The 26,673-nt window shown below is 37.5% G+C and overlaps 2 protein-coding genes across 2 annotated transcripts; one reads left to right on the top strand and one right to left on the bottom strand.

The window, feature by feature from the left end:
* Positions 1-7,551: 7,551 nt before the first annotated feature.
* On the bottom strand, positions 7,552-8,139 carry LOC141629292 (uncharacterized). The gene has a single exon (XM_074442315.1). The coding sequence runs from the start codon at positions 8,137-8,139 to the stop codon at positions 7,552-7,554; it is 588 nt and encodes a 195-aa protein (XP_074298416.1).
* Positions 8,140-18,897: 10,758 nt separating this feature from the next.
* Positions 18,898-20,274, top strand: LOC141629291 (uncharacterized). Its single transcript, XM_074442314.1, has one exon. It carries the CDS (start codon positions 18,898-18,900, stop codon positions 20,272-20,274), a length of 1,377 nt encoding a protein of 458 aa, XP_074298415.1.
* The last annotated feature ends 6,399 nt before the right edge of the window (positions 20,275-26,673 follow it).

Raw genomic sequence — 26,673 nt, 5'->3', positions numbered from 1 at the left:
CAATAAGGACATGCCTTTCGCCCAGCGGTTGCCCATCTTGATAGCATACCATATGCGGGAAAATCATTTATAGTCCATAACAATGAAGCTCTTAGTTGGAAATTTTGCTTCTTCGACACATCAAATGTTTCTACACCAACTTCCCACAAATACTTCAGTTCCTCCACCAACGGTTGTAAATAAACATCCAGATGGTTTTTTGGGTTATCAGGACCGGGAATAAGTAAAGAGAGGAAAATAAATTGTCTTTTCAGACAAAGCCAAGGAGGTAAGTTGTACGGCGTGGTCATTACGGGCCAACACGAGTAGTTTCTACCAAACTGACCAAAAGGGTCAAACCCATCCGTACACAAGCCAAGTCTCACATTGCGAGGTTCCTCGGAAAAATCGGGATATAACCTATCAAAACGCTTCCACTCCTCCCCGTCACTCGGATGACACATCTTTTCTGGTGTACGAGGATTTTCTTTGTGCCATCTCATTTGGTTGGCAAGATTTTTCGTGGCATACATTCTTTGAAGTCTAGGAGCTAATGGAAAATAAATTAATGTGTTTTCTGATATTGGTTTCTTTCTCTTTCCACTCCTTTTATTACCCTTCTTCCCCTTCAAAACAATATTTCCTTTACTTGTCTCATATCTATCCCTTTGACATTTCTTACATTTGTCAAGCAAAGCATCATCTTTCCAAAAAAGCATACATCCTTTAGGACATGCATCAATCTTTTCATGTGGAAGTTGAAGACCTTTGACCACTTTCTTGGTATTATAGAAATTTCGGGTCATAACATTATTATCGGGTATAACATCCTCAACCAACGTAGCAATACTATCAACGGCTTTAAATGGCATATTATACTCACATTTTAAAGAACCTATCCTGGATGCAACTTGTAACAATGTCATTCTACTCCCCTCATATAAGGTTTTTTCGGAAGCACTTAGCATGTCAAAAAAGGCTTTTGCTCTTGGGTTTGGTTGTTCTTCATCAATCATTGGTACACGGTCGTCATTAATGAAATCATTAGACTGAAAGGCATCAAGTACCATTTCTCTATATGGGTTCTCATTTTGTTGGATTTGAGGCTCTTCGGGATAATATTTTTCTCCATGGGAGATCCAATTGTAGTAGTTTGGAAAAAAACCATTTGTAACAAGATGCTCTTCTACTTCAATGTCAAATAAATATTTTAAGTTTTTACATTTAGTACAAGGACACCTAAGTTTATGTTGTTCCAAATCATATGAATCTTGACATCTAGCAAATTCAATAATCCACGAACTCCCTTTACAAATCTAGCGATAGGACGTTTCTTCTTATCTACTCTTTCTTCGTACATCCAGCTACGTTCAGATCTCTTCATTTTAATCTATAAGCAATATATAGCAAACTAACCATTTTAAATAATAATATTTAATTTCAACAAAAAAAGCAATGGTTATCTCATCCTCCATTTTATGCTAATTTCAAGATTTCAATTGGGTCCTTATCACTCCAACCTAAACCCATCAATGTACGTTTCAAGTCACTAGCAAACACACATTTGTGAATTATTAATGAGAAAAAAATTAAAGACAATTCCCCTTAGTTCTCCAAATACACAATGTGGAAAAGATACATATTCCACATATGTATTCAGAGAACATTGGAGAAATTTGCAACCAAATTCTTTTCTCATTAATAAAATCACAACTATGTGTTTATTACCTAAGTGACTTGAAACGCATACAAAGACAAATCCCAAAATGGGGACTATTCAAGAATTGCTCCTAATGAGTAATTCTTGAACGAGTACTAGGTCATTATATATTAAACAAGTTGTCAAAATTATAAGGTAAATTTATACAATCCCCTAATCAAATGACATTAATAATTTAACAAATTTATACATCATGCTCATTCTATCAAGAAAAATGCTAATTAATTAACAAAAATGCTAATTAAATCATTCTAACTTAATTAATTTGGTTAATTATACAAGTTGTCAAAAATGCTAATTTCTAACCCTAACTCAAATTAATTAACAAAAATGCTAATTAAATCATTCTAACTTAATTTGGTTAATTATAAGGCAAATTTATACAATCCTAACATTATACTACCTTCATAAAACTATACTACCTTCAACAATACTACTTCAATATTACTAAAACTAAGTTACTACCTTCAATAATACTAATATTATCAAGATTACCTTCAATTACATCCCCTAATCAAATCACATTACTAATTTAACAAAAACCCCAATTTCTAACCCTAACTCAAATTAATTAACAAAAATGCTAATTAAATTACAACTACATACAATAATAAGCATCACTAATGTATAAATTACAACTAGATACTAAATAAGCATCACAACTTAAACAAAATATGAAGGATTGAAGTAATTAAATCGATTTGAGTCGAAAACAAACCTTTATTAAAAACAAAGGGTCGGTAGTGATGTAGTGTGCGGATGGCGGCGGCGAGTGGTGGCGTCCGGTGGTCGTTGTATTGGTGGTGGCGTCGGGTCGTCGGATTTCTGGGCGTTTTTTTTTTTTTTTTTAAGTTGATGATAGAGTGAATGAAGGGGACGGGGTGAAGAAACTGGCAAAAAAAAAAAATAAACAGACGATTGGCGACCGTTTTTGGTCGCCAAATTGGCGACGGGTAATGGTCGCCAAATTTGGCGACTGTTTTCGGTCGCCAAATTGGATAATATTGCGTCGCCCTTGGATTTCATACGGATTTTTGGATAAAAAGGTGTAGTCGCCAAATTGGCGACGGCTAGTGGTCGCCCGAATTTTTTTTTCTGTCGCCAAATTGGCGACTGTAGCATGTCTGTCGCCTTTGTCTTGTTTTCTTGTAGTGTATCAAGAATAGCTCTCTGGTTCCGATATAACCCATTGTAAAATTGGGTGCAAAGGAACCAACGCTTGAACCCGTGATGAGGCACAGAACGGACAAGCTTCTTGAACCTAGTCCAAGCCCCATCCAAGTCTTCAGTGGGCAATTGCTCAAAAGAGATAATCTGAGCTCTCAAGGCATTGGTGTGCTGCGGTGGGAAATATCACCTGTAAAAGGCCAAAGCAAGAGAACTCCGTCGGTACACACATTTGCCTCCTCCCTATCTAGATCCCTCAACCATTCCCGGGCATCATCAGCTAAAGAAAAGGGAAAAAGAACTACCTTCACTTTGTCCTGTGTCACCCCAGCAGCAAGAGGAATGGTAGAGCAATACTCCGTAAATAGCTCTATATGCCTGCACGGATCTTCTTCAGGTACCCCCCTAAAGAGATTTCTCTCGACCAGCTGTATGTAGGATGGGTGGATTCCAAAGGTTCCCGACTCAGTAGTGGGTAGTAAGAAACCTTTTGGAAGGGAATCCACATTAGGCTCTGAATGGCTGGCTATATTCGGCATTCTGGCAGATAGAGTTTACAAAGCAGAGCAGGTGTGACGATGTTCTCTTATAGAACAGATGACCTGCAAAGCTAATCAAAACTTCGCAAAAATGAGATCAGTCTCAAGAAATAAATTCCTTGAGACGAGAGACAAACTTAAATAAAGCAACAAAATTGCGCCACCTCCCCGGCAATGGCGCCAAAATTTGACAGAGCAGTCGTATACCTATCAAAAATAACCAACTGGCTCTAACTAATATAGCTAGGGAAGTCGGGTCGATCTCCACAGGGAGATGGTAAAATGTCGGCTTTGTCTAAGTTCGTCATGGTAACCAAAATGGGGGTTTTAATTGGGTTGTTGTTCTACACTAATGAGAATGAGAAAGAGAAAAAGGCAGAGAAAAAGGATTAAGCAGATAAAGGGAAAAGCAGCCAAGACAGTCGGTTCACCATGATCATTCAGTGAAGCAATCTAGGTCTCAGGTCAATGCAAGTATGGTCAGAGGAGCAGTGAATATATCCTTCCGGTCTCAATTCGCCCTAAAGCACAAATAGCTTAGCTTCCTCCCTCAATACAGTGCCCTAATGTTCGCTACGAGCCTCGCCCTTTCCAACCTTCCGGTCTAGGTCAAGGTTTACTACGATAAAATGACTAATTGCGTCGACTCAATTAGACAGAAATAGTTAACTGCAGTGATTAACAACAGAGACCACACAAGCACAAAACCTAAAATGGCAATTACTTTCCCTTCATAATCATGGATCCCCTAGTCTTAGCAAGGGAAATTAGCTATGCATCACCATCGAATTAGTAACAATAACATATAGATGACAAGAATTAAACATGATAATAATAAAATGAAATGAAAACAAATAGCAATAGCAAAATAAAGGAATAGAGGAAATAGAAGCAATGAAATGAATTAAGAATAAGAACAAGAATTAAAAGAGAATAATAATACCCAATACAAGTTCCGGATCCGAGTAGAAAGGAGTAAAAATGAAAAAGCAGTAGAAAAAGATAAAAGTCTAAGTGAATGATGAATAATAAGTGAGAAATAGTTACGGAGTCTACTATATTTAGTAGCATACGAAAATCGCCCCCTTAAACCTAATACATAGCTTAATTACAAAAGCCCATACGAAATTAGGCGGAAAAACTCTTATACGGGCAAAACCACTCGATCGAGTGGAAATAAACCACTCGATCGAGTAACTCAGCGACAAACCCTTCGATCGAGTGGAAATAAATCACTCGATCGAGTAACTCCTTGTATTGTCTTCTTGATTGGATACTGGAACTACTCGATCGAGTAACCTTCAGTATATAAAGCATTCGATCGACTAGAAAAGTAGTCGATCGAGCTATTTTGGCACGTTAGACACTATAACACCTTCCGAAACCAGCTCACGCGTCTTCAAAGTGATAGATTACAAGCTCCGGCTCCTTGTTCTCCATAAATGCATGCAAATGGGACGAGTTTAGGCTCGATTTATCTCCTCTTTGGTTTATTCCTGCAATTTACACAAAACGAACTAAAGTAGAATATTCGGGGGTATTCATAGCTAATTGCCACGTAAATAGTACAGAAATGCGTGTAAAAATGAGGTAAAAACCTTATATAAAATACACGCATCAATAAGCAGTACGGTATGCCCACAACGCATCTTTCAAGCGTTGACTCCAATCCTTACGATTGGGATTTACCGTCTTCTCTAAAATGGATTTAACATCTCTATTAGACACCGCTGCTTGGCCATTAGTCTGTGGGTGATAGGCCGTCAAAACCTTGTGGGTAACATGACACTTCTTCAGTAAAGCACCAACTGTTCTATTGCAAAAATGCGTCCCACGATCACTGATTATAGCTCTCGAAAATCCAAACCTAACAAATATGAAAGACTTGATAAAATCTTCAACCACTTTAAAATCATCAGTCTTAGTGGGTATTGCTTCTACCCACTTCGATACATAATCAACATCAAGTAATATGTAAATAAATCCAGAAGAGTTAGGGAACGGTCTTATGAAATCAATCCCCCATACATCAAAAATTTCACAATATATAATGGGGGTTTGACGCATTTCATTGCGTTGGGATATATTCCCCACTCTTTGACAGTTGTCACAAGACTTACAAAACCCACGAGCATCTCGAAACAGATGTGGCCAATAGAAACAACAATCGAGCACCTTCTTTGTGTTCTCTTCGACCCAAAGTGGCCACCACATGCATGAGAGTGACAAAAAGTGAGAATATAAGTCATCTCACTCTCAGAAACACACCGTTTAATAATTTGATCAAAGCAATGCTTCCATAAATATGGGTTATCCCACACATAGTATTTCACGTCACTGCGAACCTTATCTTTCCGAGCTTTAGAAAACCAAGCAGGAAACTTGTTAGAGACCAAATAGTTAACAATATTAGCATACCAAGGTTCGATAGTACGTAAAGCAAATAAAGTTTCATCAGGAAAAACTCCCTTTACCACCTCTAAACCTTGATCATGGTCATCATTCCTTACCAACCGGCTCAAGTGGTCTGCAACCACGTTCTCTGCACCTTTCTTGTCTTTTACCTCAATGTCGAACTCACTTAGGAGGAGAATCCAGCGAATTAACCTCGGCTTGGTTAATTCGCTGGATTCTCCTCCTAAGTGCAGCATGATCTGTATAAATAACAACTTTAATACCAAGCAAATAAGAACGAAATTTTTCTAAAGCAAACACAACAACCAACATCTCTCTCTCAGTAGTAGAGTAGTTGCGTTGTGCATCATTAAGGGTCATAGATACATAATGAATAACATGGGAAGCTCTCCCATTCTTTTGACCCAGGACCGCTCCAAGAGCATAATCGCTCGCATCACACATGATATCAAAAGGGAGAGACCAATTATGGGCCTGAATAATCGAAGCAGTTGTAAGACGGGTTTTCAGCTGATCAAATGCCGTCTTACAAGCCTCATCAAATGCAAAGTCAACCTCCTTTTGCAGCAATTTGCACAATGGATGTGCAATTTTGGAAAAATCCTTAATGAACCTTCTGTAAAAACCTACATGTCCCATAAAGGAGCGAACTTTGCGCACATTAGTAGGATAAGGTAAACTCTTAATTGTATCAATTTTAGCTTTGTCTACCTCTATCCCCTTACCCGACACAACATGTCCCAAAACTATACCCTGCTCAACCATGAAATAGCACTTCTCAGAATTAAGCACAAGGTTAGTTTCAATACAACGCTTCAAAACAAGTGATAAATGATTTAAACATGCATCAAAAGAATCACCATGCACAGTAAAATCATCCATAATTACCTCAATGAAATTTTCCACATACTCGGAGAAAATACTAATCATACTGCGCTGAAATGTTGCGGGTGCATTACAAAACCCAAATGGCATGCGCCAATACGCGAATGTGCCAAAAGGGCATGTAAAAGTAGTCTTCTCCTAATCCCCAGGAGCAATAGCTATCTGAAAATAACCTGAATATCCATCCAAAAAGTAGTAGTATGCTTTTCCAGCGAGTCTCTCTAACATCTGATCAATGAAGGGGAGGGGAAAATGGTCTTTCCTAGTTACCGTGTTCAGCCTACGGTAATATATACACACCCTCCACCCATTCTGGACTCTAGTAGGTACTAAATCCCCATCTTTATTCTCTACAACAGTGACTCCACTTTTCATAGGGACAACCTGAGTGGGGTTAACCCACTTGCTTTCAGAAATAGCATAAATCATACCTACTTGGAGAAGTTTCAATACCTCCTTTTTCACAGCATCCATCATAGGAGGATTCAACCGCCGCTGCGGTTGCCTTACCGGTTTTGCCTCATCCTCCAATAGAATCCGATGCATACAAGTTGATGGACTTATGCATTTGATATCAGCAATAGTCCAACCTATAGCTTGTTTGTGCTCCTTAAACACCTCAACCAACCTCTCTTCTTGTTTCATGGTGAGCTTACTAGAGATAATTGTAGGCAATGTATCTCCCTCGCCAAGAAACACATACTTCAAGTGATCTGGAAGTGGTTTCAACTCCACGACAGTTGCCTGCAAAATAGATGGTAATAATGTTTCACTGGGCACGGTTTGTTTTAAAGGAGGTGGCTCTGTGTGCATGAATGACATCCCCGTCAACTCAGTAGATCTTTCCTACAGGTTAGTCGGCAATAAATCATCAAAATCATCTTCTACTATACCCTTCTCAATCACAACCTGGTACTCATCTGGATTATCAAAATCAAAGGTATCCTGCACTAATCGCTCAAACGCATCAATAAGACATAAAGAATGGTCATCAGTAGGGAATTTCATAGCATCAAAAATATTATACTCCACCACTTGACCATCAAACTCCATAGTAAGAGAACCGCTAAAATCATCAATCTTAGTTTTTGCAGTTTTCGTAAATGGTCCCCCTAACAGTATAGGGGCAGCTTGTCTATCATGCTCCATATCTAGCACATAAAAGTCAGCAGGAAAAATCAACTTATCTACCATAACTAACACATCCTCAACTATTCCCTTTGGATAAACATTGGACCGATCCGCCAATTGAATGACAACATTTGTTTTACTCATAGTTCCAAGTTCTAATGATTGACAGATGGAATGGGGAATTACATTAATAGAGGCACCCAAATCTAACATAGCATTATGAATTTTGGTGTCTCCAATAGTGCAAGGTATTGTGAACATTCCCGAGTCTCCACATTTAGTGGGCAACTTTTGTTGAAACATTGCCGAGACATGTTCACTTACCTTCACCTTTTTGACTCCCTTAAGCCTATTATTCCTCTTTATAGTACAAAGTTCTTTTAAAAACTTTGTTTATCAAGGGACACTTTTAAGCAACTCTAGAAGAGGAATATTTACCTCACATTTACGAAAGGTTTCGTAAACATCGTTGTCATGCTCCTTCTTGCGAGTATCCTTTAATGCTTCGGGAAAAGGTGGTGTGGGCTCATAAATCTGGACCGGTAGATCCTTAGCAATCGAACTAGGCACCACAATATCTTCCTCAATCACTTGTGAACTCCCCTTTTCTATCACAATATTCTCTTCCTCTTGGTTTGCAACTTCTTTAGACTTAGCTTTAGGCTTCTCTACTTCTACCAATTGCCTTCCATTTCTCAAGGACACTGCACTCACATTCTTCCTCGGATTCTCTACCGTTTGAGATGGTAGAGCACCCGACTGTTTAGCTTCCAACCGATTGACAGCAGTAGCCAGTTGATTCACCTGGTTTTCAAGATTCTTAAAATTTTGCTTATTATCTGCTATATCTTGAGTAACACTGAGAGTAAGAGCCCGAATCATATCCTCCATGGACATTGATGAGCTTAGTGGTGCTTGCTCAGCTGCTTGTTGTTGCACTTGTTGAGTAAATTGTTGTCCTTGTGGTCGCTAGAAAAATTGACCTCTAGGAGGGCCAGATGATGGTCCGGCTTGAGAGTTTCCCCAACGAAAGTTAGGGTGAGCCTTTCATCCTTCATTATAGGTCTTGGAATATGGATCCCATTCCTGTTATTTGTAGTACTCTCCCAAACACCATTCACCTATTCCTGACCACTTTCTTGCAAGTAAGGGCACAAATCGTTAGGGTAACCCTCAGTAGCGCATATGCCCCAAACAGTAGCCATCTGTCTCCCAGATAACATATCATAGAGAGTGGAAACAATGTTATCAACCTTTTAATCCAAGCCAGGACTAACACCCATATCACTCACTCCTCTTCGTGATGGTCTCCTCTCAAACTATCTAGAGGTCTCAGCTAGCTCTAAAATAATCTCCCAAGCCTCATCTGGATTTTTGTTGGCTATATTTCCTCCACAAGCAGAGTGAATCATACGATGGTCATCTTGGTTCAGTCCACCACAAAAATACATAATGAGATCCTGTTCAGAGTAAACATGGTAAGGGCAGCTAGGATAGAGTTTCTTAAATTTCTCACGGTACTCATACATAGTTTCCCCGTCTTGCTGTTCAACATTACTGATGTCTCTTTTCAGCTGAGATGATCGAGAAGGAGGAAAATATTTCTCCAAGAATGCCTTCTTCATACCTACCCAAGTAGTGATACTTTCCGGTGGTAGATAGTTTAACCAGTCTCTCGCATTGTCCTTCAAGGAGAAAGGAAATGCTCTCAATTTCAACTGCTCGTCAGTAATAGCAGGTGGCTTCATACCAGTGCACACAATATGAAAGATGCTTATTCGAATCCTCAATGCTCATCCCACTGAAACTTGGTAATTGATGTATCAAACCAGATTTCAGTTCAAAAGTAACTCCATCATCCAATGCTGGAAAGGTGATGCACAATGGTTGAACGTTAAGATTTGGAGCTGTGAGATCCCTTAATGTTCGGGTCTCCCTAGCCATATTCTCAGTAGTAATAGGAATTTCCGAAATATCTGAATCAGAGTGTATATCCTTCTCGGAATCTGGGTGCTCGAAAATAACTGACGAACCTTCTCCAATTTGCCTTGACCTGAAAAGTGTGTGCTCAATCTCTGAGGCGTAAGGCTCAAGTGGTTGGTCAGAAGAACGAGTATTAGGCATAAACTAAAACAATAAGATAAAGTCTACACTAAAGAAACACAAAAATTAATTATTGCCTTCCCTAACAATGGCGCCAAAATTTGGTGAGCCGAAGTCGTATGCTCCCAAAGATAGTATTTATAACACTTAAAACCTCTAACTAAATGATAGTATATGGTAATAAGGATCGATCCACAGAGAAGGCGATGTAATTTATGTGAATTTTAGTATAGAAAGTAAGTAACCAATATGGGGGGATTCAAATGATTGAGTAACTAAACTAGAGATTAAATAAGCAATTGAATGAAGAATAATAAATATGAAATCAGATGGTTTAAACGGTCTCGGGGTAAGAATTTCCACAAACTGATTATCAAATTGATCATAGACTAACAACTTCCAATTGACTCTTGAGCAGACTATCGTCGGAACAATTTCTCAATTCCTTTGTAATATTATTTGACTCGAAACACGATAATCAAATAACCTAATTATCAAACAACCTAATACACGCGATTAAGTTTAATTCAACAACAACATGAAAGAATAAGGAACGATAGAAGTGCCGACCAATAAAACACGCGATTATTAGTTCGAATCACAAGTTAATTCTCTCTTTAACCTAGATATGATGAAACACATCCAATACAAAGGGTAAAGATTGATACTTTATCTAGCGAGGTTGAACAATTATGGATTCATTCACTAGAATAACAATAGCTTGATAATTGTGAAGATTAATTAGCTACTTTAATCTAAACATTCAACAATCATAAAATTAGAACAAAGAATTAACAATACTTAAGATAAAAGGAGGAAGATGAATAATAGTCTCACAATTTGAATAAATCAGATGCTTCAAATCTTAATCCGAGATGAAAGGATTAGTTGCACATGTCTTTCTTGCTAGCAAAGTACTTAGGGTTCTTGTCTCCAAAATAATACGTAACAGTGAATGATAGAGTCTAACCCAGTACTTAACCTAATAATAATTATTCCTAAAATAATAATAATAATAATTCGTAGCTGAAAGTTGGAAACAAAGGAAATAAAACACGTCTGGAACTGTGGCACGAGCGACCCGCGCCTGGACCTGCGACCCGTATGGAATCCTGTAAAAAATGTGCTTGCTTTGCTTTTTGTTCGTCTTTCTTTTGCTTCAATTCCTTCTTCTTGTTGGGCCCAAAGGAGACAAACCATGTGCCATGTCAAGTGCTTGTTTCTTGTGCTTTCTTCAGCCCATAAACTTGGTACCCAAGTCCAAATTATATTAACTCACCATAATTGCTCCCAAATAAAACGAATGTTAATGAATGAGAAACTATGCAATTAATCATCTAAAATCCACCTCCACCGTGAATATTCACACAACTCAATACTATTAAACCCGTACTAAATACGGCACATCAGAGGCCGATCTTGGACATGAGTGAGAAGAACCGAGCATGTGGAGGGTGATTATTTCTGGGATGTTGTGCAGGAGATGCGGGGATGACCAGGCGTGGGCTTGGTGGTTAAAGGAGATGCTTGGGTGTGTGAATGGGAAGACTACCAAGACCGATAGTTGAGGGACTGTTGGAGTATGTTTTCTCAACAATAATGCGATCACATATTAAATCTCATAACAAGAATACAAAAGGGATGATTCAATATATTGTCAACTGTTCAACATTAATCGGTAATGATTGGCTAACTAGAGTTTGACATTACCGTCGTTTGATGGTGGTGATCAGTTGATCCCTTCGGTCACACCTATAGGATGATGCACAAATGGAAAAGTAATTATTTGTATTTGATACAAGTCAATTAATCCCTTATACAAATTGAGTTATGTGAGTTAATTAATTGTTATGAGCTTAGAACTCGTAATTATAAATGAGATTTATAAATATTTTGAGATAAAGGTAGGTAGTTAATTAAATTTACAACAAGTTGTAAATTTATTAATATGGGCATCGTAGTACCCATTAATTGATGTGATGACGATAAAATATACTCAACAAGTTGAGCATACTCACATCGTCCGTTAATTTGTCACATAATTGTTATACGACAAATTAAATATTTCATTATGCGCGATAATTAAACATGTAATTAATAAGCATTTGCGGGACAAATGTCGAAAATCGAAATGGACCCTTAAGAACCCCATAACCGGTTATGTGGTGTGTTGGGGAGTCCATTGGGTTTTGTCTTTTAACATTTGTAAGATGCTTTAAACATCATTATTACAAATACTCAAATACTACACCCTAGCTAGTCTAGACTACCTAAAAAGCATAGAATAAAAAATGAAAAAGAAAACCCACCCACTTACCTAGGGGGTGCCGGTTTTGGAAGCTCCATATAGAGCATTTTGTGGTTCATTTTTCTATTCTCATGTCTTCCTAATTTCTCACTACTTCTCTCTAAAGACCTCACATATTAATATGTGATATTAATCTAAAAATTACTAGTGTAGTAATAACATTATTAAGGGTATATTACTATAACTATCTAGTTAAATATTTGTAGTAATCTTTGTGCTAGTCTTGGGTGTTCACTAAAGGAGGAATTCTACACTTGATTGCTTGAAGGTTCTTGGAGGATCATCCAAAAATGGCATTAGCTCAAGATCTAGATTTGGAAGGAGTCCAAATCTAGTGCCCTAAATCCGTCAAAAATGTATGTAAGAAAATCGTTTTCTCCTTATTTTTTATTAATAACATCTTGCATGCAACTAGATCCACATGACATCAATTATGGGTAATTTAGAAAATGTATTAGATGAGTCTAATAGGGGTTTATGAACCTAACAATTGGCATGCATTAAGGCTTTGGTGTTGCATGCATAATCGGTTTGGTTTTTTCGAGTTATAAGTAACTTAATTAAAACTAATAATTTGTGATTTATTAGATAAAGTCACAATTTTCTTTGCATGTAATATATTCTGGTTCTAAAATATTTTTAGGTCATATTGATGATTTATGGATGATTATTGCTTATTTTAATGATTTTTAGTGAAATAATTACATTTTTATGAGTAAAATGAACTTTTATTTACTAAAAATAGTTAAACTTCACTACTGGCCATGATTTTTTAGTATGACCTCACATGAATATTTTATGTATTGTATGTAAAATTTCGTATTAATGTGATTAATATTTAATGATTTATGATTTTTATGTGATAAAAATGGTATAAATGGAGGTTAACTGACTAAAACTAGTTAAACTTTGAAACGGGCCATGAAATTTTAATACGATGTCACATGCATATTTTACAGATTGTATGTAAAATTTTTGATAAATGTGATTTATTATGCATGATTTATAATTTTAATGGTTAAAATGATATAAATAGTGACTATTTTTAGCAAAAATAGTTAAAATGAATTTTATGGCATGAAATTTTTCCCTAATGTTGTATATTTGATATGAACATCATATCTAAAGTTTCATGATTAATTTGATTGATTTGATATGCTTATTGATTTTTATGTGATAAAATCGATAAAAGGGTAACTTTATTTGTCATAAAAACTAATTCGAAATTTTTGGTTAAAATTTTGCCATTTCCAGGTTCTGAAAATTATTTAAAAATGTTCAAAATTTTGATTTTGATTTTTCCATAATTTTTATGTTTAATTTGGATTAAATGGTAAAAGTTATGTTATATACGATTTATTAATGAAATAAATTATAAATATTTTGTAGGCAAATTTTATTGAGTTTTGGAATCTTGATAATATTCCAATATTTACAAAAATGTGATTTCGAAATTTTCCAAATTTTTATGATTTATTGGGAATTATTTCATAATTTTATGATTAAAAGAGGTTTAATTAAGCAATAATACAAAACCAAGGTGAATTATTGTCAAATATTTAGTGAAGAATAATATTTGAGTCCTAATAAGATTAGGATAATTAACTTGGGCTTAAATTTGACTTAAGTATTGATTGGTGATTTTAATAAGTTATTATCACGCATTTCCATAAAACCGGATTATATACGATATAAGGTTTTGGTAGGGCGATTTGGCACATTAACTTGGCATGTTAGACACATATAATAATTCTGCTTTTTATTGATTAATGTCATAATTTTATTTAGGTAATTTTGAATTATGTAATTTTATCTTAGTATGGCCTTAGTTTTAATCGGTATTACCCGCAATGTAAGGGAATACCGATTCCGTTGTAATTTTAATGTGATCTTTTTACTAGTTTTTTGTATTACAAATGTATAATAGGAATAGTCATGTATTTTTATTATTATTTTGTAATTCCGGAGTTCCTTCAAGATGGTACCATGCGGAAAGGCGTTCCGATCAAGACGGTGTTACCTTGGGAATTGTGCCACTTGAAGTTCAAGGGACCAATGGAGTTGATTTCCGAATTTATAATAGATTATTTGATTTTCTATTTTAGGAAGGCCTTACTAGGAAGTTTATTTATTGCTTTGCATTTTTCCTTTATATGTTGCATGCATTGCCAAGTCGCCATAAACATCACATGCATATCATATCGAGTATTCAACCGTGTCAATTATGATTATCGTTAGTTCGAAAATTTAGTTCACTTAAATTTGATAGATAATAAATTGACTCGACCTCTCACGTTATTAAAAATTGAGATTAAGCCTTACCAAATAGTAGGACCCATGAATCCCCGTGACATTTGAGGTAGGTTCGGTTTTCCCGGGGTGCTTTCATTTATCATTGGGTAAGTGGGGTAATAAAACGTTATTGCACGCAAAATTTGGTTGGACTCAACGGGACATGAAGACTAGTCTTATGTTCCGGGGCTAGAGATGAACCGACTGTCCTAGCTATTTCTCTCTATCTGTTAATTTCTCTTGCTCTCTTTCTCTTTTAATCTCTATAGTTTAGAACTGATACGCTATCGTGTACCTATGCAAAGATAATTACCCTGGACACAACTTAATGTAGTAATAGGGGTCGAACACAAGGAGACGGGAATTGCGTTGTGAAATGCTATGGAAAGATTTCTATCAAGGTCGATTTCATTTTGGTTTTGTTTGTTGTTTGGTTTGATGAATAACAAATATTAAGATATAAATTATATGATAAAAGGGAGTCTAGGAGAGGCGGGTCACACATGCAAAGGTAAATATATATTCATGTTAAACTCGATATTAATAACATTGTCAATTGCTTAGGCTTAGAGACACCCACCTTACAATATTAGTGTCAACCATAGACCGGGTCCTAGAGAAACTCTCGTTTACGACTAGGTCGTCCTACTACACATGCTTAGTCTAATTCAATTTCGTGACTCTCGACTTTTAAAACGAATTAACAAACTTAATCAATGAATAAGGCCTTTAAACATAGATTAAACGTGACGATTCAAACATGTGATAGAAACAATTGGACAATACTATATCAATCTAATTTATCATTTTACATATTTGATTTTGCATGGCTTCCCTAGCCCCTAGACTAAAAAAAATTAGCTACTCATGATGTAATGTAAACTATAAACTTTGTTGATTAAAATGCTAGACATAATTGTAGAAATGGAGCTTGGGTACCTAAAAACTGTATCTAATCCTTTTGCAGGTGGACTCGAATAAATGGCTATAGAGAGAGGCGATTTAGGTTAAAATTTCTGCGATTAGCAATGGCTAAACAAAAGAAAAATTACCCTAAATCTAGTAGATTAGTAAGGATAATAACATCAACTAATACAAAAAACACAAAAAATTCACTTAATAATAATAATAATAATAATAATAATAATAATAATAATAATAATAATTCATCGAATAGTAATCATAATCATAATTCTGGATCCCGATTTCGTGTTTTGCCTTTGAATCCTCCTGATTTGGGGGTTTCGGATGCAGGTACTGAGGGCCAGTATCGGTTCTTCGTCCTTACAATCTGAGTGAGGTGATGGAATCGATACTAGAAGAAGAATCTGATGAGGATTAGGTGGAGGCTCCTGGACGCAGTAGTGGGCAAATCTCGAAGTCGCCTTCATCATCTAGGGTAAGTGGGCTTCAGCTAACAGACTCTGATGTTAAAGACGAATTAGAGTATTGGTCAACAGCTGTCTATTGTTATGTCCTTGGAGCGAATCCTCCTTTTAAGGTTTTAGATGGTTTTGTTAAACGTATCTGGGGTTACACTGAAATAGAGAAGATTGCTTTTCATTCTAATGGTATCTTCCTGGTGCAGTTTAAAACTGAAGCCATGAAACTGAGAGTATTGCAAGCTGGACCGGTTTTCTTTGATAATAAGCATGTTGTTGTCAAGGAATGGTTACCAGAGTCGAAACTTATATGGGAGGCTGTTGATATGGTTCCAATTTGGATTAGATTTTATGGGCTCCCTCTGAAATTCTGGGGAAATGCTCTTAAGGAAATTGCTAGTCTGGTTAGGAACCCTATCAGGTGTGATAGTAACACACAGCTGAAGACGTTCCTTGGCTATGCTCGTATCATAGTTGAGGTTAAAGTGGGGGATGATTTGCCTGATGTTATCGAATTTATGGATGTTAAGCATAGGCAGATTGTCCACTATGAGTGGAAACCTACCATCTGCACTGAGTGTAAAGCTTTGAGTCATTTCTCTCACGATTGCAGAAGAAAAGACAAACAGCCTAAGGGGCCTGTGCGTGGTAGGAAGACCTGGGTACCAAAGAAGACTACTGTTCCCATTCCACAACCAGCTGATGCTGTGCAAGCAATAGTACCAGCTGCTGCAGGGTCTGGTGCTGTTCCTGAACAGTCTAGAGTGAAGATGACTAGGAGTGGGGAGGGTCCTGCTGAAGGGGTTGGTGCCTTTGTTACTGCAATGCCTTTCTCCTTTCATCCTTCCTTCTCTCCTTCAAGAATCATTACTCAATTGACTCGGCAGGGTGGGATAAGTGTGAATAGTGGTAGGAGGACTTTTCTGGAAGTTTTAGAACGTTCTATTCATGTGAGAGAGGTCTGTGAAAGTGAAGTGGTTGATGGTTTACCTCTGTTAGAGAATGGGTAGCATTGGGTTTTGGAATGTTAGAGGGTTTAATAATAGTAATAAGCAGACTGATGTTAGAAGGTTTCTGCATCTCAATAATGTTGGTTTATTTGGTATCTTAGAAACTAGGGTAAGAATAAACTCTATAAATAAGGTCCATAATGGACTGGGTGCTAATTGGTCTCTAGTAACTAATATTTGCAGTCATGAAGGTGGTAGGATTTGGATTGTTTGGGATGCTATGAACTATAAGGTTGAGGTTATCAGTAATGAAGCACAAGTTATTCATACTAGAGTGACCTTCCTTCCTCCTGGGGTGCACTGGTGGCTCTCTATGGTCTATGGGTTTAACAGAATTGCTGAGAGGATTCCCCTTTGGGAGTCTATGTCTAATATGCTTGCCATTGTTGATGGTCCCTGGGTAGTCATGGGGGATTTTAACAATGTTCTTGCTATGAATGAGAGAATTGGGTTTGAGGTCACTAATGCTGAGTTGAGGGGGTTTCAAAATTGTATTGCAGCCTGTGGCTTGATGGATATTCCTGCCCATGGGGCTTTTTTCACCTAGAATAACAAGCATGAGGTTGGGGATAAGGTCTACAGTAGAATTGATAGAGTTCTGGTGAATGATGAATGGCTCAGTCAGTTCCCAAATACTCATACTATGTTCCATCCTGAGGGCTTATTTGACCATTGTCCATGCACTATCACTCTTTGGCCTGAGGTTATAAGGAAGAGAGGGAGTTTTAAGTACTTCAATATGTGGGGGAGTGAGCCTACTTTTGGAGATGTGGTTAAACAGGTATGGGATTATCAGATTGATGGCCATACTATGTTCCAAGTTGTTAAAAAATTGAAGTTGTTAAAGCAGCCTCTGAAGGCTCTGAATGCTGCCAGTTATGCCAATATTGAGACTACTGCCAATGTGGCCTTGATCCACCTACATGATGTTCAGTCTCAGTTACAATTGGATCCCTCCAGTGTGCTGTTACAACAAAATGAGAAGGTGGCTGCAGAAGCCTATCGTGAGTTGGACAAGGCTAGGGTGAGTTTCCTTAGCCAAAAAGCTAAGACCCAATGGTGTAGTGAGGGGGATGAGAATACTAGCTATTTTCATAGTACTCTGAAAGCTAGGAGGTTGCAGAATAGAGTCTTTTGTATTATAGATAGACATGGAGTGTTGCAAAATACTAATGCTGGTATTGAGGATTCTTTTGAGGATTATTACAAGCACCTCCTAGGGACCAGTAAGTGGGTTGGTAATGTTCATGTTCCAACTGTGAGACATGGGGTGACTGTTTCTAAGACACAGGCTGCTGAGTTAATCAGGGATGTGACTGATGCTGAAATTTATGAAGCATTGTGTTCTATCCCTCCCAACAAATCCCCAGGCCCTGATGGATATACTTCCCAGTTTTACAAAGATGCATATTCAATTGTTGGTAAAGATGTCATTAAGGCTGTCAAGGAGTTCTTTATTACTGGTGAGCTTCTGAAACAAGTGAATTCTACCACCTTGACTTTGATCCCAAAAAAAGATAGACCTCTGAGTGTGGCTGACTTCAGGCCTATTGCCTGTTGTAACGTCCTCTACAAGATCATTTCCAAAGTTATTTGTAACAGAATGGCTAATGTCCTTCCTGAGATTATTAGTGCTAATCAGAGTGCCTTTATCAAAGGTAGAGAGATAGTTGATAATATCTTAATTTGTCAAGATCTAGTGCGGCTATACAATAGGAAATCTTGCTCTCCTAGGTGCATTATGAAGATAGACCTCAAAAAAGCGTATGATTCCATAGAATGGCAGTTGATTGAGCAGATGCTATTGGCCCTAAAGTTTCCTGCTAAGATGGTACAGTGGATTATGAAGTGTGTGTCCTCCCCTTGGTTTACTGTCTCACTTAATGGGTCTACCTTTGGGTATTTTCAAGGGAAACGTGGGATTGGATAAGGTGATCCAATGTCACCCTTGATTTTTAACATATGTATGAAGTATTTGAGTAGGATCCTAAGGGTGGTTACTGAGCAATTGGAATTCAATTATCATTCCCTCTGCAGAACCTTGAAGCTTAGTCATTTGTGCTTTGCAGATGACCTTCTTATGTTCTATAGGAGAGACAGGGTCTCTATTAAAGTGTTGTTGAAAGCCTTTGCAACCTTTTCCTCTGTTTCTAGGCTTGAAATGAATTGTGACAAATCTGAAATTTATTTCAATGGCATTCAACAAGGAGAGATTGATTATATACTTAGTATCTCTGGGTTCAAGGAGGGGAACTTCCCTTTTAAGTACCTAGTAATCCCTATTTCTTATAAACGTATGGTAATTGGTGATTGTACTAGACTTGTTGAGAAAGTGGTTAGTAAACTCAGGGGCTGGGGGGCAAAGAAGCTCAGCTATTCTGGGAGACTGGTGCTGATTCAGGCTGTCTTATCTCAACTTCATGTTTATTGGGCTCGAATTTTTGTGATCCCTGTTACAGTTCTTGATAGGGTCACTGCTATCTATAGGAATTACCTCTGGAGTAGTAGTGATCAGTATGGGAAAGTTCCTTCTGTGGCATGGGATGCACTTTGTACTGAGAAAAAATTTGGAGGTCTTGGCATAGTGAATTGCAGATTATGGAATCAAGCCTTAATTGGTAAATATACTTGGTGGCTATCTTGTAAAAGTGATCATTTGTGGATTAAGTGGGTGGATTATGTGTATATGAAAGGTAGGAATTGGCAGGATTATGTTCCTTCTTTGCAATCTAGTTGGACTTTGAGGAAAATTTGTGCTGTTAAGGACATTTTTAAACCTGGCTATAATCTGAATCAGTGGTGTGATGGTAAGTATACTGTGGCTGCTGGTTACAGATGGTTGCAGGGTTCTCAGACTAAAGCTCAATGGGCTCCTGTGGTATGGAATAGGCTTAATGTACCCAAGCATTCCTTCATTGCTTGGCTGTTTGCTAAGGAGAGACTACTGACTAAAGATAGGTTGAGGGCTTTTGGTCCACCTATTGATGGGGTATGTGATCTTTGTGCTATGCATACAGAGGATCACCATCATTTGTTCTACCAGTGTGCTTTCAGCATTAGATGTTGGGATATATTAAGGCAATGGTTGAGTGTCTCACTTCCTACCCAGGATATCCTTCAATGGTGTGTTAAGTGGAGATGCAGATCTTTGCTTAAGAAGCATCTGTTTTTTGCTGCAGTAGTGGCTGTCTTATACAATATTTGGCGGGTCAGAAATCTCTGCAGAGTTGATATGATTGTTCATTCCCCTATTCAGGTGATGAAGGAGGTGAAAACTTCAGTGCAAGCACGGTTCCAAAGCAGGACATGGCCGTCCAAATATCAGTCTACCTGGATATTTTAAGGCATTCTGATACTTTTTGATAGGAAATATATGTAGGTTCCATATATAGTATGTTACTCAAATTTTGTATGTAATGGTGGCACGTTTTTCATATTAATATATATATTCACATTCTACCAAAAAAAATAATTGTAGAAATGATGTAAATAAAATGGTGAAACATAAAATAAGAATAATACTAATGTGATATAATTAAAGTGCTAATGATAAACTATGCGATAACTAAATAGAAATGTAAAATAGTAAACTAGAAATAGGAATACCGTAATGGAAATGAATTTGTAAGGAAGAACAAAGTAGAACCAAATGCTTGAATATATAAATAACCGAATGTTTGATAACTAAATGTTTAACAATATTGAAAACAAATATGAAAACTAATGTGAGAAATATTGCTTAAGGCTATTATAGAGTATGAAAGACGTGAGAAAAGATAACCCTAATGACGGATTAAGGCCCCTATTTATAAGAAAATAGGGGCACAACGTAAAAGTCCTACAGGGGGTCAACCCCTATCGGGGTTGCCAGCCCCGATCGGGGGCGTGGTTGTCCGGACATTTCTTCTTAATTCCTCGATTAATTGCTCGAGGAATCACTATGTTCATGCTTTAATGCTCCCTTAATCACCCGATAATGCTTCTTATTCTTAGCATCCAAAGCTCCTTAACATCCAATGCTTTTACCTCAATTTGGACTTTCATTTTGGGCTTGACTTTGCATTTGACTTTCATTTGTAATTCTTACTTCAATCCATTAAATCTTCATGCAAAAACCCATGCAACTTCATACACTTAGTCCAGTACTTGGTCTTGCTTAGCCTTTGCACTCTAGCTTGCATATTTGTTGGATTTTAGCTCCTAAAAGCTTAAACTCCTACAAAATATGTGGAAACAAGCAATTGCAACTAGAATAACAAATATTAGCTCAAAACACTATGATAAGTGCTAAGTGACATGTAAAAATGAGCTAATATAAGGGGTAAAATAATGTAAATTATGCACTTATCAAACTCCCCCAAGCTAAACTCTTGCTTGTCCCTAAGCAAGAAACCATATCCCATCAATTGCAATATCCCAAACAAGCTAAGAATAATGATTTAAAAACCCGAAACAACATGTGCAAGGAATAAAGCAAAACATGGATGAGATTTACATGACGGCGTAGCACGGAAAACTTGAAATGAACCTTTAAGCTCTTGCATGATATTTCGACTTATGTTCTCTCACGGTGCACTCAAACCCTTTTTATATGTGAAAGAATATTTTTGTGAATAAACACTCAACTATCCTCGACTTATAATAATGTGCCCGCAATCTAATATGGTAATCAATCAAAACTAGTAAGCCGAAACAATCAAATGCAAGTATGATAAAGAAGCCAAATGGGTAGGAAGAAGGCAATATGTAATGAGTAAGAAGGAGAACAAATAAATTATGGATTGTGGAGCTAATGTCAAGCTAGCAACAAATGTAAGGATGCTCAATCCCAATTCTAACCCAATTTGCAATTGAAATCATAAGTAAACTCTCCAAAATATGTGAATAAAGTATGAGAGTTTCTCACATCAACTTCTTCTTCTCTTTTTTTCTTTTCAATTCATACTTCTTTTTTTTCATTTTTTTTTCATGCTTTTTCATTTTGTTCTCTTTTTTCTCATTCTTTTCTTTCTCATTTTTATCATTTCAATCCATCATTTTTCCTTCATTTTTTCTCTTTCTTTCTTGAGCATTAAGACCAAGCTCACATGATTTTCCAAACTTTGAAACAAATCTCAATTGAGCACCCAAACAAGACCAAACAAAGCTACTAGCTCAACAAGGTAGGCAAATTATAATGTAGCTAGAGAAAAATGTTTGTGAAGGGGTGAAGAAGGCAATTAATATCATGTGAATGGCTCCAAAATGCTATAACAAATGAATGCATGCTTATAAAGAGATGACATGAGAACCATACTTGTGCGTTTTGATGAAACACACATCATAAGGAGACACCTACACTCACCTAAGAGAGACCGGATATGGATGCATCGGTCTAAAGAGTTTCTACCTTACCAATTTTTGTAGCTTGCCAATAGTCAAGATCAAGCCTATTCGGTTCATTTTCCATCTCCCACCTACTATGTCAAGACATCCCCATGTATCTATTATCCCATCATAAAAGAGTAAATCATTAGCTAAAAAGCTATCATTAGGATAAGCAAGAGGGAAAGTAGGCTACAAGCAAGCAAAAAGCACAAATTTCTCTCAAAAATTTTCAAATTTTCTATATTACATGCAAACTACACTACAATGCAAATGCAATTCTCCCTCAAGCTAAACATAACATTGTCCTCAATGTGCCAACAATTAAATTACCCAACTAAACCATAAAAATGGCTCAAAGCACAAAACAAGAAGGACTAGAGGTCATATTTAATGGGTTGCGAGAAATTAAAGTAAAATGCAAAGCAAATAAAACTTACTAGACTTGCTAGCCTCCCCCCAAGCTAGTATGTATACGAGGTACTTCTTCATCATTCATCTAAGAAAAGGGCCGAAAATTGAACCCATTCCTTCCTTTCTTCTTCTTACCACTTCCACTTGCTTCACCTTGTTGACCATTTCCACTAGAATCATCCTCTTGAAGAGGAGTGACATATTCACCAATTTTTTGGCCACTACCAAGACCATCACCATAGCTACTATAACCACCATACCTACCATACCCACCATACCCTCCATATCCTCCATGTAATGCCCCAACTCCGTAATCCGAACCACAAACATCCGGACCGGGAGAATATGTAGTAAAAGTACCTGCATCATTGTTAGGAGGGGGAGAAGAAGGAGTGGGAGGAGGAAATCCACCCAGGGGATAAGTATAAAATGAAGGGTGTGGCCCCACAGGTTGAATTACTCTTTGCCTAGAAAAATGATCATAAATGAAATGTAAAGCATGTCTTTGGTCATCACGAATTGTATTAACACTTAAGCTTAAGTCTCGCATCATATCCATCATTTCTAGACTAGAGGGTGAATAAATACTAGAGGTAGAATGACGTGCTTGAGAGGGTTGACCTCCCTCACGCCGCTCAACGGTGGTACGTGTCTCACCTCGTAGATCCAAGTGGTAAGTAGGTCTAGTAAAAGGGGTACTCCCATGATAGGGCTTAGTGTGAACTAAGGCCTTAATTTCCTTCTTCTCCTCGGGTAGACGAATGGAGTCTTGCCTACCTATTTTCCAAACCATGTTTGGGTGAGTATCCCTAAACCAATTGCAAGAAAGAAAATACTTATAATCTAGCCCAACCCCTTTTTCCCTAGACATAAGCAATGGTCTCAAGTCGGTATTTTCTTAGTTGAATCGACACAAGTGGTGAGCAATCTTTGTAACCAAACCTCCTAAGACAATACAACTATTCTTTGGGTTACATTGTTTGGTCAAGTGGACTGCAAAGTGGTAGGGGATATTGATCCCCCAATTATCATCACCATTTACATTCCAGAAAGCACCCAAAATCTCTACCTCAACTTTCCTCACCGAGTGAGGCTCATTTCTCCCAAAAAAGGTCTATCCCATAAACCATTACCAAATCCAAATGTCAGGATAGTATATATATTGGTGAGGGCAATGGTCCCAACTTTGAAAGGAGAAGTGAGAAATGGCATTCCATGTCAAAACCGGGTTATAAGAATCGGGTGATTCAATAGGTAAGTCATTATGGGGCAATTGGAAGATATTAGCGAAGTCCGCTAGGTCCAACTTATAATCATCATTAAACAATCGGAAGGTCACAAAAAGCACAAAACCGGGTTTCTTAGACCTATGAAACTCAGAAGAGATCAAGAACTCAAGGGTGAGTTCGGGAAAGGTCTTATAATCCATTGTATAACAATACTTCATACCAAGGTTTTTAAACAATGTCTTAACATTTTTTTCAATTCCAATATTGTTTAAAGAAGCTTGGTTAATAAATTTAGTCGGTTTCATACCTTTGCTTCTTAGGATGACCCAATTGTCACATTGCTTTTGACAATTAAAAACTACTCCGGGAAAATCTGGATCTTGCCATTCCGAGACCTCTTCCATTTGCACATCCTCCGCAGCCCGGGAGGATTCCGTATCATTCCTTCTCCTCTTAGAAGCACCTTGGGTAGGAGGTCTTCTTGGTGCCATTTTTCTGAAATTTAAGATAAAAATTCATCTTAAGGCAAACCAATTTTCATCCTAATAGACATAATAGAACAAATTAGTTGCCTAATTCATACTATAAACATGAATAGAGCATTCTACAATCAATTTCTAGTACAAATAAGCACAAAATCAAATCCCCCCAATTTGAGTTAGGGTTTAATAAACTTGATTAAATTGATTGAAATGGATGAAATTAAAGAGAAAAGGAAGAGAAACTTACTTGATGATGTTAATGGTTGATTGAATCTTGTTAAATGATGAAGAAAGTGATGTTTCCTTGTGATTTTGAGTGAAGAAATGGAGAAAAATGAAAGGAGAAGAGTAGGAGATGGTACCGTCGGGTATTAGGAATGAGAGCAAATGAAATTCTTTTTTTTACCCGTGTTAAACAGTAGCCAGCAACGTAGCAAACCACGTCTCTGATTGGGGTTGACCAGTCCATCGCTTTTTTTGACTTTGTTTCCGTAATTGAGTTATTCCGTCCCGTTTTTCGAAAACTACGTCCCCGAACGGGGTTCTTGCATGGGGAAACGTGCTAGTTTCTCCTCTAAGTCTCTTTCCTTCATTTTCACCTATAAATCATAAAAAGAAACATCGTCAAGTCTAATATGTTATTACTAACCTACGAAAAACATTAAATTGCGGAAAATTAAAAACAAGAAATAAATAAAAGCAATTAAAAAGCTTGGGTTGCCTCCCAAGAAGCGCTGGTTTAACGTCCCACACGACGAAAAATCTTGAGTCGGTTTAAGCTTTCTTTAGTAGAGGTTGAACGGTCACTTCCTCTATCACACCAACGATCAAATTCTCATGATAAATCTTCAAATGATGGCCATTTGCGTTGAATATTTCACCCTTGGTGGTCATCACTTCAATGGAACCGAAATTGTTGATATTTGTGACGGTATATGGACCGGACCACCGTGATCGTAACTTTCTCGGAAATAGCTTGTAACGGGAATTGAATAGCAACACCTTATCACCGATTTGAAATTCCTTGTTCAAGATCTTCTTATCATGCCATCTCTTTGTTTTCTCCTTATAGAGACGGGAGCTCTCATAAGCTGGTAAGCGGAATTCTTCAAGTTCATTGAGTTGTTGTAATAATCGCTTTTCTCCACTCAACTTCGGGTCCATGTTGAGCTCCTTAACCGCCCAATAAGCTTTTTTCTCCATCTCAACGGGGAGATGACACGCCTTTCCATAGACCAACCTATATGTACCAATAGGTGTCTTATATGCGGTACGGTAGGCCCACAATGTATCATCGAGCTTCATACTCCAATCCTTTCGTGATTTGGCTACAAGTTTCTCAAGTATAGACTTGATCTCACGGTTAGAAACCTCTACTTGGCCACTAGTTTGTGGATGGTAAGCCAAGCCTCTTCTATGATAGACTCCATATTTCTCCAATAATGCATCAAATTGTTTCTCACCAAAATGAGTACCACGATCACTAATGACTGCTCTTGGCACGCCAAACCTTGGGAATATGATCTTCTTGAATAAGTTGATCATGGCACGGGCATCGTTTGTTGGAGTAGCAATTGCCTCTACCCATTTAGAGACATAATCAACGGCAACAAAAATATACCGATTCCCTTTTGAGGAAGGAAACGGTCCTTGATAATCAATACCCAAAACATCGAATACCTCCACTTACAAGATATTATTTAAAGGCGTCTCGTGCCTCCTTGATATGGAACCCGTCCTTTGGCAAGAATCACAAGCCATCACGAAATTTTTAGCATCTTGGAACATGGTTGGCCAATAGAAGCCGGATTGCAACACCTTTGCAACGCTCTTGGATGGTCCATGATGACAACCATAAGGAGACGAATGGTATCCTTCTAGCACCCCTTGCACATCCCAATGTGGTATACATCTTCGGAATAGCCCGTCGGAGCAATGTTTGAACAAATTTGGATCGTCCCATAGGAAGAACTTGACATCATGTAAGAACTTCCTCCTTTGTTGATATGAAAGGTTAGGTGGCAATTCTCTTCCAACTAGATAGTTGGCTATGTCGTCATACCAAGGAGTATTGGCTTCCAACATCATCAAAACATCATCGGCGAAGGAATCATCAATAGGTAATTCACTACCTCCATCACTAAACTTCAAACGGGATAGGTGGTCGGCAATAACATTTTCGGCCCCCTTCTTGTCTTTAATCTCAAGATCAAATTATTGCAAAAGCAAGATCCACCGTAACAACCTTGGCTT

Source organism: Silene latifolia, chromosome Y (assembly GCF_048544455.1).
Source record: "Silene latifolia isolate original U9 population chromosome Y, ASM4854445v1, whole genome shotgun sequence".
Taxonomy (NCBI): Eukaryota; Viridiplantae; Streptophyta; class Magnoliopsida; order Caryophyllales; family Caryophyllaceae; genus Silene; species Silene latifolia.
Note: the sequence above shows the minus strand (reverse complement) of the source record. Positions and strands in the feature narration are given on the sequence as shown.

Coding starts and splice junctions, on each gene's coding strand:
- LOC141629291 (XM_074442314.1), top strand. CDS start 18,898: ATGAAGTATTTGAGTAGGATCCTAAGGGTGGTTACTGAGCAATTGGAA.
- LOC141629292 (XM_074442315.1), bottom strand. CDS start 8,139: ATGTTTCAACAAAAGTTGCCCACTAAATGTGGAGACTCGGGAATGTTC.